The sequence below is a fragment of the Coloeus monedula genome (genome assembly GCF_965178545.1).
Source record: "Coloeus monedula genome assembly, chromosome: 21".
NCBI lineage: Eukaryota > Metazoa > Chordata > Aves > Passeriformes > Corvidae > Coloeus > Coloeus monedula.
Window position 1 is genome coordinate 1,904,568 of NC_138801.1, and position 13,705 is coordinate 1,918,272.

General features: G+C 49.5%; 2 protein-coding genes across 7 annotated transcripts in view; one reads left to right on the forward strand and one right to left on the reverse strand.

The window, feature by feature from the left end:
* The window catches only part of TTLL11 (tubulin tyrosine ligase like 11), a gene marked incomplete at its 5' end in the record, with an annotated part of 35,683 nt that extends 33,592 nt beyond the window's left edge, over window positions 1–2,091 (forward strand). Inside the window, 1 exon segment of the mRNA XM_082295174.1 lies at window positions 1–2,091. Within this exon segment, the coding sequence (XP_082151300.1) occupies window positions 1–105 (105 nt within the window). The 3' untranslated portion in view covers window positions 106–2,091.
* Window positions 2,092–8,222: 6,131 nt separating this feature from the next.
* DAB2IP (DAB2 interacting protein) overlaps window positions 8,223–13,705 on the reverse strand; it is a 163,434-nt gene continuing 157,951 nt past the window's right edge. For 5 of the 6 annotated variants that reach the window (XM_082295061.1, XM_082295060.1, XM_082295065.1 and 2 more), the window contains one exon: window positions 8,224–13,472. In XM_082295061.1, coding sequence (XP_082151187.1) covers window positions 13,305–13,472 — 168 coding nt within the window. In that variant the 3' untranslated portion in view covers window positions 8,224–13,304. Of the gene's footprint in view, window positions 13,473–13,705 lie in introns of all 6 variants that reach the window. The other variant, XM_082295062.1, reaches the window with a different exon arrangement.

Consider the following 13,705-nt stretch of genomic DNA (forward strand, 5'->3'; position numbering starts at 1 on the left):
AGGAGGCCCTGCCAGGCACGGGGACTGCACCGGGCCCCGGCTGCACCAGCCCTCCTCAACCGCGCGGCCACCAAGCGTTCAGATTCCAGAAATCATCGCAGTTAAAGGTGCTGATGTGCCGGGACACAACTGGGAGTTAGTTAATCCCCAGCTAGGTGCGTGTACTGCTGGAGGAGAGACAGATGTTGGAATTCCTTCATCTGAGAGTGACAGCTGTTTGTTTCAGCTGTATTTTTTATTTATGCTCTTCAAAAAGTCTCCTGCAACCTCCTGTTTTCAAATAATGGCCCTGGCAATGGTTATTTCTTCACCTCTCTGTGGGATTTATGGTGCACGTCCCGTGACAAACTGTGCATTCATCCTGAGTGCGTGGAAGAGAAGGACCAAACACAGGATGATAACCAGCATGATGGGATTGGCCGCACTGGCTGAGAGGCACGCTTGTGTCAAAGGAATTACATTGCTTTGTGTGCACAGGACATGTCACAGAAGCCAAGGAAGGAACTGCAGTCACAAATACCAGACTGGAAACCTGAAACCTGGAATTAACTTGGGGTCAGACTTCAGTCCTTGACCCTCTTCTTTCCATGGCTTGGACTGTACGTGTTGGAATCAATACAGATTTGGTTCATGTCAATGCACTTATTTTTTAAAGTCAGTCTTAAAACACTGAAATCATATTTTGGCTTCTACTTCTTTGTACATGTCTTTGCCATGACAAGTACTGTTAGTTTTTTAGAGAAAAACTAAAACTGTTTATCCTTTTGCTTCCACAGAGCCAATAAGCTTACACTTATTCACAGAAAAACAATTTACTTAAGTTGAATTTGGTGAATCAAGTGGTGGTTTTGTCTTCAGGGATTCGGCGCTGCTTCAGCAGAAAGCTGTAAAGGCCTAAGAGGTCGTTTAAATTCCAGTGGAACCAATCCTGTCACTGACTTTAGCCTAAATTAACTGTATTCTAGGTTTGCTTATTTTTTGTCTTTTGCATGTTTGTTACCCTGTTAGGACCTGCAGTAACATCTAGAGCAGATCTTTTTTGTGTCTTTGCACATATTCTTCATATTTCCCTTAAATAACAGCATAACTCTGTACGAATTGGATCTAAGGATGTTGTGTCAAAACTGCTGGGTTGTACTGCTGGAGTTGTACAGAGGAGTCTTTTTCAGGAAGTGAAGCATGACTTCCATGATCACACTTCTTGTGGGGGCTAAGCAGAACATGTGACTGTCTGGAAGGACAGGAATAACTTGGAACTTCAGGGCTGTTCAGTGAAATTCTTTGTGGTCTCCTATTTTATTACAATAATGAATGGCTACATCTGAGCTTGATTTTCCTCCTTTGTTCTACTCTTTAATGACTTGGCTTATGTTTCAGTGTCCTCCATGCTATCAGAAATGGCAAGGCTGTAAGATGGGCACTGAGCTTTGGGTTGGAGAACATTCCCTGAACTCCACGTCAAAATGTTCCAGTGGCTGGTGCCCCAGAAACATGCTCTGTCAGTGAGGGGGAGTCCACCTGTTTCATGTCAGGGACTAAATGCACACACAGTATTGAGTGAGTTTTCACTTCAGGGAACATTCATAGAGTTTCTTTCCTGATTTCAGTTTTAAGCAGCATGTGTTTTCCCCAAGTGGCAATAGCAGCATGGCAATGCAATGCAGGAGTCAGGCTGAGCCCACACAAAACTAGTCCCCAGCATGTGTTAATCTCAGATGTGGGCATCCCTTCTCCTTACCTTTTTCTGTAACACAAATGAAATAGTAGTAGATGATCTTTTTTAGTTCAACGGCCAGACTCTTTGAAATTTTATGTATTGTACATAAGAGGACAATTGTAGACTAACTAATGCCACTGCCCTCAGCCTTGTCCAAATTTCATAAAGATTATTGCAGTATGAAGATAAAATGCCAAACTCCAAGGTCTGGCACCTGTCAGAACAAATGAAGCTGAAAGGGTCATTTTTTTCACACTTTCATTGTAATATATTTGAAGACATTCACAAGTTGAAAAATGGTTACTTCTCCTTTTGTGACATCTGACATTTGTCTTGCGATTGGCAGTGTGTTACTGGAAAATGGCTTACAGTTCCTCTCATCTCATGATTGATGTCCTGTAAAGACAGAGTTATAGAGGAGTCGGATTTGAAATGCTATGACTGTGAATGCCTTTCCTTGCACCTTTGAAGTAGTACGATGTGTGGCCTAAAATATCCCAGCTTTGCTATTGTATAACTTACCCTGCTATCAGTGGAATAAATTAACTATTGTATATTGAACACTGATAAGATCTCTCTCTCTCTATGGGAGACCTTTATACTCTCTGGATCTAATAGAGGTTTTTATAGCTTGTGCATCCACAGGCTGATGCTGCACGCCCTATTCATCTCCCACTTCAAATACGAAGGGTCCCTTGTAGAATAGTCAAAATATTCAATTATCCGCCTCTAGTAATCCAGTGTTCGTGTATTTATGTAATTGGAAAATTGAATGCCATATTATTCTCGGAGGGGGGGAGGGAATAAACCAGGAATGTACTTCAGAGATTTAATAGCAGTCACATTTCTCTTCCCTCCTGTCTAATTCAATTTCCTCTGAATATTATTTAGCATCCAATTTCATAGAGCCTTTAAGTTACCAGTCTGTGCCCATGCAAATGACCAAGAGACACTTTATCCAGGATATGAATGCTAATGCACTGATAATCTGTTAATCCTGAGGTACCTCTCTAGCTAAAGAAACAATACATGAAAGGTAGCAGGCGTTGGGGTTTTTTAACAGCACTTTTGTATATATTCTCTTCAGAGAATACCACAGCACTGCACTCATGATTCTTTTTATGACATATATCATATAATATTGTATACCAGTGAAATCTTTCTTGTTATCAAACACACTGGGTTTGGTATTCCTCTCTGGGTAGAAATCAGAATAAAACAACATCTAATGAAAATTTGAGGCAAGTGAGTCCAGAATTTCAACCCTCTTCCCTGCAGGCTTGTGTGCAGCCTGAATGTGCCCGGACTCGCTCAGTGATTCCTCGTTCCATTTGTGTTCTTTCTCTGCACCAGGCTGTTGCAGGTAAGTCTCCTAAAATCTGCCCTGGGCTCTGGACACTCCTTGTCCTCTGTCCGCCACGCCCGTCCCTGCCGAAGGTTCTGGAACATTGCCCAGACCCCAGACGGATCCCCTCGCTGGCCGCACACCTGTGGCTATTTCCTTAAAAGGAAGGGCGGGGGAGGTGCCCCGCTAATTACTCAGTTAATGACCAGCTGGGAGACCCAAGTCCACCTGTACCCACTTGGTCTCCTCGGCGCGAGCTGCCCCCGTTGCCGGGCGGTGTCTCCCGGTTACGGGCTTTCCCCTCAGGGGCCGCAGGAGGTCACGGCGGCCTTCTCGGGGACGGAGTTGCGGAGCCCTGGTGATGAGGAGGATCTCGTCCCGCTCCAGCCCGAGCCTGGCGGGGTAGGTTCGCTTTCCCTTGTGCTGGGTGCTCGGGTCAGGCTGGCATTTCGGGGCATGGCTCCTGCACTGCTTTATGAGGGAGTCCCCCAGGGTTGTGCTGGTGTTGTAGGAAACTGAGGGCCGACCAGTCCCGCTCTGCAGGGACGTGGTGGGCTCTAGGGCCTGGGACGCCATTCGGTTTCACGGAGCAAAACTGTGGGGTGACTTCTCGGTTAGATCCTCCCGATGGAGCCCCGTGGGCTTCCTGGAGAGCCTCGCGCAGCAAAATGTCCCCGGGAGGATCCCAGGCGCGGGCAGAGCGCGGCGCTTCCAGAACTTTCTGGCGGCAGGGGCCGTGAGGGGGGGAAGGGGCCCCGGTGGGTTGTCAATGCACACCCGGGGTGAAGTGGGGCGTTTCTATAGTAATGTCCAGGGTTTCCCCTCCATGCGCCGGACTGAGCCCTGTCAGTGGCTGGTGGATATGAGCGTGAAGGAGCTAGTAGGTGCTGCGCTTTGTGCTTTATTCCACCCCCCGTCTCTGTCACAGCGGAGGTTGATCAGGACCTCCTGGAACAGGGAGGCATAGCTCCGTGTGGGGGGATCTCATCCCACTCTGTGCCATGGCCAGGGACACCTTCCTCTATCCCGGGTTGTCCTAAGCCCCATCCAGCCTGGCCTTGGACACTTCCAGGGATCCAGGGCCTCCCCACCCTCACATGGATTTCTTCTGCTTTCTCAGAGGTCCTGCTCCCTCTGGAGACACCTGGCTGTGCCTCACAGGGGTCCCGCAGCTCCTTGCTGCTCACCTTAGCAAGAACAAACTGCTCCAAGCACAAGCTGAACACTTGATTTTCTTAGGTACTGACTCTGCTCACGGAGTTACCCCCTCCTTTGGCCAAACTGACAGGCACTGCTGGCACACCTCAGCCTGAGAGAGCACACTGGGTCTGTCCCTTTGCCCGCTGCAGATGTCCTGAGTGGATGAGAGATGGTGTCGGGGCTTTAAATTCCTGCTGAAATAGCAGCAGTGAGGTGTCTACATCTGCCCAGCTATGCTTGACTTGTCTTGCTCTGCCCTCTGGTTGTTCCTCCATAAGGGGAAATTGATAAAGTATTTATTTTTCTCTGGCTGTTTCCATCTGCACTGCCTGGAGAGCATCCTCCGGCTCACTTGGTTTGTTCCAGCAGGATGAGGTCCCGAGCCTCCTGCTATCCCTTCCCCAACCGCATGCAGCCCAGCTCGTGCTTTTCTCTCAGATTATTTCTGCTTTACTTACCTTCACTTCACCTTAAGCACACACACAAAAAATCATCAGCGCTACCCAGATAAATCCATCTGGTCTCTGTCTCAGCCTCATTTAACCTCCCATTGAAGAGATTGTATCACATGGTATTCAGCTGGAACCTATTACCTTGCATGCCCAAGCATATCACATTGAATTACCCTGGCCCACAGGCCTGCGGTGTTTGCTAATAGCTAATGGCTGCTTTTAACTTAGAGGTGATTTATTCGAGCGCGTTTCTATTCGTAGTGCAGCGGGGGGGGGTGTGGCACTGTGTTAACCAGAGCTCAGCGAGTGAGCGCCGGCCGGCTCGGTGGGATGGCTGAAGGCAGCCTGGCTTCACAGCTCCGCCAGATGCTGACGTTTCCCAGCATTCCCGTTCCCCAGCATTCCCGTTCCTCACCGCTGTCCCAGATGCAGCAACTGTTAGGGACTAGGAGTGGCTGCTCCTGGCTGCACGCAACAAGAGATGCGGGAGGGTCACAGTGCTCTGCCTGCCTGTTGTCACCAACCTGAATGCCAGGGAACTTATGGCACTTCCTTGCGCTCAGGAATGTCCCGAGAAGGGGGCAGTGTCCCCACACGCTGTCCCCTACCCTCTGCCTCAACTGCTTCTGTGGGAGACCAATGTTTTTTGCAGTTTTGATGGCAAAATTAGCTTCACTTGTGTTATTGCTGAATTTACTGCAGGTGTAGTGTAAAATTGGTATGAAATTGCAGTAAAAGACAAAATCGAAAGCCTGTTATGGTGATGTGAAGCAATTTTCCCTCTTACTTTGCTTCATCAGTGGAAATACAAAAGCCCTTCTGCAGGTTAGGTTCAGATACACTGGTGAACAAGTGGGAGTTTTGGTTGCAAACCCACTCCCTGATTTGTGGTTTGCTGAGTCTTGGGCCTCATGTTTGTCCTCTTGTCAGCCCTGATCCCCCAGCACACAGCTCTCTGTGCTCAGGGGTTGAGGAGGGACTGTGGCTTCCAGGAGGAAGACTGTAGTGACTGTAATAAATCAAAGTCAATCAACTTGGGAGCTCTGTTATTCAGGCTTCATTCTTTGATGATGTAGCACAAAAATCAAATGGTTGAAGTTATTCAATTATGGCTCATACCACCAATGGGGAGGTCTGATCATGTACAGGGCCTGCATCAATATTATTTATGTGTCGAGGAGCTGTGCTGGCTGTCAGGTGGGAAATGGCAGAAATCCTACATGTGTCCAAGTTCTTCTTTCTCTTCCTCCCACCTTAATAACCAAGTAACCTGATCTGCTGTCTGTCTAAGATCAATAATAGCACAGGCAGATCATAACAAGCTGGAAAACATTTTTCCTGAGTGTCTCAGGACACTGCAGGTGCTGACGTGATGGTGGGGAAGGAGGTGCTGCCTGGCACAGGACACAAACCATCTCCATCCTGGCCTGGCTGCAGGCAGCACCGCTGGCCCTTCCTGCAGGATGTGGAAGAGTGTGGGTAGTCAATAGACGTGGATAAAATAAAGTTGTGAACAGCAGCAGGAGCTAAAATAGCAACATCAATAGCAGTTTCCAGATAATGATCTAATTAGCACAAACAACAAGTTTCCACTAATGACTCTTGTTCTTCCAGCTCCTTCCTTTCTGCTTGCTTGTCATTATTGACTCTCTGGCAGGGAGCGGCTGTGCTCCCGTCTCTGGGGCCAAGGCTTTGGAGGTTTGTTTACTGCCTGGCTTTGAATTACTTCTCCAGAGGATGTTTGCTCAGGAGCCTGGGCTGCCGTGCGTGGGATGGCTGCGTGCAGAAGGTGGAGGGGGAGGAAAGTCAGCTGTTTGGCTTTTGTAGCTTTCAGGAAGCCTTGGGAAAGTTGTGCTCCTACTGCATGTCCCTGTTGTAAAAATAAGGATGCTGACGTTCACCCACTGCAGTGGAGTGGGAGCTGGCTGCTTGTGAAGGGCTTGGGAAGCTGTGAGGGAAAGATGCTTGTGAGGAGCAGATTAGAGACTGTTGAGGAGCAGACCCAAGCTGTTTCTGTCCCTTCCCTCCCTAGGTATGAGCCTCGTCTCTGCACCTCCCTGCCTCCCTCCCACTGAAACAAACAGGTTCTTCTGTGCTCTTAAGGCTTCAGTTTGACAAGTATTGGCTAAATGCTGTCACTTTCTCGGTTGTCAGTGGCCACTGTTCTGGCTGCTGCTTTGTCCTCAGTTGTGGTGGGCAGGATTCTTGCATTTGCCTGTTTTGAAGATGCCCAGCTCTGACATCTCTCAGCTGCCAGTTGCTGCTGTGGGACTTGACTTTGCTAGGGCGACGGAGTGAGACCACGGCTGCGCCACCTCAGCCTTGCCTGAGGTGCTTACTGGGCTGTGCTGGAGAAGGTGCTGCCCAGCACCAGGAGCAGTTCACGGGCCAGTGACTCTCACTAAACTCAGAACAAACTCTGTAAGGGTGCAATTACTGGAACATCATTATTGCTGATGAGTCTTGTGCTAAAATGACTCTCCAGATTAAAAACCTCAAGCAAACGCATCTGCGTTCCCCAACCTCCCAGCCCCGTATTCCTGTGGTTGTTCTGGCTGCTGATCTGCAATTCCGAGTCTCACTTCTCCCAGCCCTGCCCGTCTGCCGGGGCCCACTGGGAGCAGCTGCAGCCGGGCTCTGGAACCGCAGATGCTGAGAGCTGTCAAGTGCACAGAGATGTTCTGGGTGTTTTTGGCTGAGAATTCAGCTCTGCTCTAATGAAGCCGAACAGCCGCTAAGGAGGTTTTATTCAAGTCAAGGTGGTTTTGACTAATCCCTCCTTGCAGCGTTTTCTGAGGTGCTCTGTGTTTCCAGGGCTGCATTTTTCTTTCTCTCGACCTTCAAAGTCAACAGTGATGAGGGGGATGGCAGAGCCCTGAGGGAGGATTTTGGCCTGGGTGGGTTTTGCCTTCCCTCCCTGGGCAGGTGCCGGTTCCTGACAGGAACAGGAGGAGGGTTGTCCCAGCTGGGCGGCTCAAGCTGCTGGCAGCCAGCAGAGCCCAGTGCCCAGCCCGGCTCCAGTGCTGCTGAGCACAGGAATAGCCACAGGTGCTCTCCACATCCCGACTCATTTTGATGCAGCCAGCCTGTCTTACACCTCTCCCGGAGGAGCTAATTATGGTGATGTTAATGAGGCAGAGGTGCTGATGCTGCCCAGGGTTTTAATGACTTTCCTCCAAGTTTTCTGCTACTTTTACTGGAGGCAGAAGGGTGGTTTGTAAGGAGTGGTGGGGGCAGGAGCAGGCCTGACTGTCAGGCCCCCCCGAGCACGTGAAAGGAAGGTGGTGGAGCCAGGTCAGAGCTAAAATACTATTGGGAGCAAATTGCAATGATCTGTTTGGGGAGGCAGATAAGACACGTTTGTGTGTGCATGTGGCATGTGCCAGGCTGCTCTAAAAGCTGGAAATGACTGAGTAGAGGTGCTGGAGCACTTACGTAAAATATCTAAATAAATCTTTAATATTTCTAATTGCAAATGTACATAAATTGCACAGCCACATCATTTCTTTGAACACCAACAACTTTCTCTGTACATTATTACATAGTTTAAAAGGAGCTGAAGGAGATTCAGCAAACACTTCCACTTTGCTTTTTTGTTTTTTAAACATACTTACAAAAAAAGATTTGTTTTTCTTTATAAGAGGATATAAAACATAGCGACTGCTTATCAGGAACAAGTATCAGCCTAAGCAGATATACAGAGAGAGGTATATCTTAAGACACAGTGATGTATGATAAAGGAATATGTGAACATGGATGCTGCACTCTGGGGTACTGGTAGCTGATGCAGAGCCACATGGCATTTACAGCAATGTCACAGCTCAGGTGATCTGTGAAAGTCAATGCTTGAACGTGACACCCTTTTCCAAAGCATGGTTGTTTCTGGATGTTGTGCAACGCCCTCAGGATAGGATTTGGTTTGGAAAGCCCATGAGCTGCATGTTCTCATGCTGCTGTTGTCCTCCTGCTCCCCCATGTGTGATTTTCCCCAAGGGAGAAGGAAAAGGCAGCAGTTACCTGTGTGGGGTCAGAGCAGGACAGGTGCCACTGTCTGAGCCTCCTGGCTGAGCGGTTTCCTCTGAAACGGCCCTGAGGCTCAGAGACCAGCTGGGGATGGGCAGGGAGTGTCCCTTCTTGTGGCCACTGAAGGGAGCTCGTGGTGGCCATGAGGCTGTGGCTCTGACCCAGACCAGGTCCCAGTCCTGGCCAGCCTGGAGGCCTGGACTGCTTTGAATGCAGACCTTTGGGAGGAAGTGATCCCAACAGTCGGTGCAGGTGGGAAGGACGGAGCGCCCACCCAGGGACAGTGTCACAGGTGTTCCCTTTGGACTTCGGCTTCATGCTCTCCAGGCAAAGCTGTGTGTGAAGGACAGGGCAGGGACTGTGGTGGAGCTGCTGGACCCGCTGGTCACAGACTGTCAGAAAGGCCTCACCCCAGGGCTGCTCACCCTGTCCTGGGATTGCTGGGGGAAGTGAGCCCCTCTCAGATCAGACCCCTGGGCCACAGCCTGTGGCTCTCCTGGCTGAACACATCAGTGTATCTGCCATCTGTGACTGAAATTCCTCTCCTTGTCCATCACAGAACAGAGCTCAGCACGTTTTCTATTGCATCTGTGTGTGGACATTAGGAACAGGAAAACACCTATGAGCTATCTAAACTTTGGGAATTATTGATTCCTTGCTGATTGCTTTCCTAGGAGAGCCTGTGACACCTCACTGAGGTCCAGCAAGTCCCTATGCCCTTTAGGAATAGTCATAGTAGCAGAACCTGTGTCCTGCAACCTGCAGCAACCTCTGGGACTGGCTCCCAGACCAGAGGGTTCCACGTGTTCTCACAGTGCAATCAGTGCTTTACAGCTGCAAAAGCAGAAAACAAAACCAACCAGACTCAAATGACAATGCGGAGTGACACTGGACTCTTTGGATGGTGGCAGGATCTGCTTAAACTGGTGCAAAAGGGGCTGGTGACTACACTGTAGTATTAGTTGGCATGGAGAAGGACTGGGGTCCCTCCCATCTTTTGGCACTGAAGCCATAATCCCTGTCCAAAATGATGATACTTAAAGTCCGCAGAGACCTTGGGATACTGGTCAGTCCATTTCATCCCCCTTCACACAAAACCGCTCATTTTTCCAGGAGCGTTCACTACAGTTTAACAAAACCCCAAATCAAAACTCTTAGAATCTTTGAGGTGGGCCCACCACAAATCTGGATCCATGGCTTCGCTGCCTTCCCTTCCCTCAGATCCCCAAGAGAGGAGGCTGGAATCAGAATGTGGGTCTGGATCCAGATTTGGCAGCCCGAGCCCACCTCTCCAACACAGCAGTGAGATACAGCCAAATCCTGACCAAATAAGCAGCACCAGAAGTAAGTTACTATATACAACTGTTAGTGAGATAGATACGGTACAGTAAACACTGAGAACATTTACAAAAAAATATTAAGACTTGTATTAAGATAAAAATTGGAGTGTTTTTGCTTTGTTTACACTTTGACGAGTTTGCACTAGAACAGCCTCTTACTGTAGAAAGCGCAAGAACCGGAAAGGAAATGGAGCCGATCACAAAGCCTTGGGGACAGCGGTGGTTTGCTCTGGTGCTGCAGCACCTCTCGGGATCCAGGTATTGCTACGCCAGGTACCAGCTCCGAGGCCACGGCAGGGAACGCGTGGGGCTCCCGCACTCACTCACACACGCACACATGCACAGAAATGTACAGCTTATAAATAACAGAAACACAAACTGAAGGAGCAGAACTGAGCCTGGACCTGAACACCTGCCCCCGAACCTTTTTAGGGGAGGGTTCACAGTTAGGTCCAGTTGTTGACAGTTGCAGGGGAAGAAAATGGGGAAAAACTGGGGAATTTCTACTGTAACAAGACTTCATCCTGATTTGAATTTCTTTTTGTACTGGCTCGGGAAACTAAGCAACAACTCCAGAAGGTGTTGGCACTGGAACTTTTAAGATTTTAATAACTGGCTGTGGAAGGATTTAAGCATTCCTGCTATTTCAGCAGAACAATGTGTTCAGTAATTTGCAAGTTTGAGGGTAACCAGGAGTTTGTGACAGATCGGGACAGGGTGGGGGGGAGCAGTGCCTTGGCTTGTGATTGAGGAGAAGATTAAGATGTACTGTGCTTAGCTTCAGCACTAAACAATTGGTTTGTGGGTGTTTCTTTTTCCAGCTCTTACGGAGAGCACTGACTGCATCCCAAAATTACTTCCATGTATGAATGGAAACGTCGCTGGTGGGGCGCCCGCCCCATACCCTGTTAGCATTTCCATTCCTCTATGTCACTTCTGTCTTGAAAAACTCCAGTCTCTCACAACACAAATACTTAGAATGCAAAACGATCAGCTCTAAACAGACATCTCAGGGCAAAAGCGTTTAAAATAGTCTTTTTGCAGGGTTCTTATCATGTATTTGACTCTGAGACAGTGGCAGGTGTAAATCTACGTACCCAACGGTTCACAGTACCCTGTATAGTCCTAACCTGTCTGGGTCTTTCTCCAGTTGTAACTTTGTCAGATTTGTGAGGTTCTTCAAAGCCATCTGTGCTAGTCTCCAAAATTCAAAGGTGACTGTACTTGCCATAAGTACTGAGTTATGACATTGCTCTGAGGAGCTCCTTTTGGGGTTTGCTGTGTGCTGCACCCCTCGGCAGGTGTTGGCGGGGTGTGGAGACCTCAGTGCAACACGTTCGCTCCTCCTGGGCTTGGCCCAGGGCTTCCAGGGACCAGAAAAACGTGTAGGAAAAAAGAGCATCTTTAATTTTGCAAACGATTGCATGAGGAAGAATGCTGTTAAGGAGCCTTATGGCTGTGGGGCAGCACGGCAATGCAGAGCTTACTGGCAAAGTGTCCTGCTCAGGCAGCCTGGGAAGTGTGAGGCTGAAGACGGTACCTAAGCAGAGCAGAGCTCAAGGAACGTCCTAGTCCCTTGGACTGTACATTTACACATGGCAGGAGGAGCTAGGACAGGCGTTGAGCAGTGTGTTAACCTTTAGAGGGAGCATAGGCAGATGTCCTGTACACTGTACACTGTCATCCGTATCTCAGAGAAACCTCTGGCTCTCAGTACGAGGGACCTGCTCTGAGAGTGGGACTTGTGAAGGACTAACTGCAAGAACCACAAACCAATAAACACCGTGGCGGCAGGTCAGCGGCACAACCCCCGTGAAGGGGTGCCCCGTCCGCTGAGCACAACGTGTCTGTGCCGAAGCTGCGCGTTCGGCGCTGGGAAAGTCTAATCCTGGCTTATGCCTGCACAGTGCTCCTGACAAGGGGCCTTTCGGTGGTGGCTGCTGTTCTTGGTGGTTACTCCCTTATGACCATGTTTTACATTCTTCAAGCCGGTTAATTTCCATGCAGTGCTCATTCCCAATTTAAAGAGGACAGTATTCCAGAAAATGGGATCTTTTTTTTTCTAATGCATACTGTGAAAGAAAAGAAATACAATTACCGATCTTCATGGGTCTTCAGGGCTTTTTCTTGTTTCTTTGTCTGTTTTTTTTCCCCAGAACTAGTAAAATTCTCAGCACAGAGCATTCCATCCCCACAATGAACCCTTGATCAAGCAGGAAGCTGCCACTCAATGTAGCCCCTCGCTCCCCCTCTACCACAACAGGCACCAGCAAATCCAGCCCCTGTCCCTCAATCACAGCTCAGGGACCAAGCTCAGGCAACATTCACTTTATTCTGTGGCGGGAAGTGTGCGTGGGACAGTGCCTGGGGCTATTGCTTACAAAACTCTTCCCCTTTATTTGCGAGAGAGCAGAGGCTGTCGAGAGGAATTGAGTTGCCATTCACCAGGTGTCAGCTCCTCCCTCCACTCCTCCAGAGTCTTGGCCTTGCTCTGTGCCCCTGGGCTGCCCAGGGACCCCCAGCAGCACCAGTCCTGCCCCCCTGCCACCGGGGTTCCCCACACAGCACCCATTCGGCCACCACACCGCCCTGACCTTCCATCTGCACTGTGCTCCCTGTATGGGCGGAGTTAATTAAACACTAATTAGCAGCATAAATGCCCTGTGGATGCAGGAAAAGTCAGTGGCCTCACAGAAGCCACCAGGAAGGAACGCTGGGCTCGGCTGGGGTTCACTTTGGGAGGGCTGTGCTCCGGGGGGAGTCACAGGAGGAGCGGGCCAGGCTTTGCTGCCATCGCTCGGATGCTACATCCAGCAGCACACTTGGAACTGGACTTACTGGGCCCCTGCCTTCTGCAGGCTCTGCCCAGCTCCCTTTATTTTGCTTACTGCAGTGACAAGGACGTTACTCCTTGCTGGGAGGGGTGAGGCATATCCTTTGGGCAGTTTAGAAGGAAAAGGTTACTTTTGTTTAAACATTAAACACTGATTCAAATCCAACAGTGACAGCGATTCTCAAATATATGTTATTTCCTTATGCCACTCATCTCACACTCGACATTCCCGTCCCTCAATGTGCTGGCAGGACATCTCCCAGCAGGGTCAGTCAGCGCCGTCCGCAGTAAGGAGCTGGTGCTCGGGGAGCAGCCGTTCTCTGAAGCCGCGGCTCACGCCTGCTGTGCACGGTCCCTCCGGCCAGGCCTCTCCTGCGGCAGCGCCCTCCGCGCGTTAACAATTACTGCTGTTTCTGAATTCTCCATTCTCTGTAATCTGCAATTTAGTTGGGTTTGTGGGGGAGATCCCATTACGTGTCTGCATGCTGTACCTCTCTTTCAGTTGAGTAAGGGCACTCATTAGCCGTGCGTTGGCAGCATCCAGGGAAGCAATGCGTTTCTCCTGCAAGCAAACGGGCAGAGGGCATGGTCAGTGGAAAGGCATGAGCCCTGTCCCTCTGGGATGTCAGCCCAAGACAGTGACCCAGAGGCCTTTTGGACCAAGACCTTTCTCTTTGGCATTCTTAAGTGGGGGGTTTTAAGTGCTACACAGCATTTTTTGAGATCTGCAGGGCTACAAATAGCCCCTGCCTGTGCAGTGTGGGCTACATTTCTTTTAGGATCCTGATGAAAATG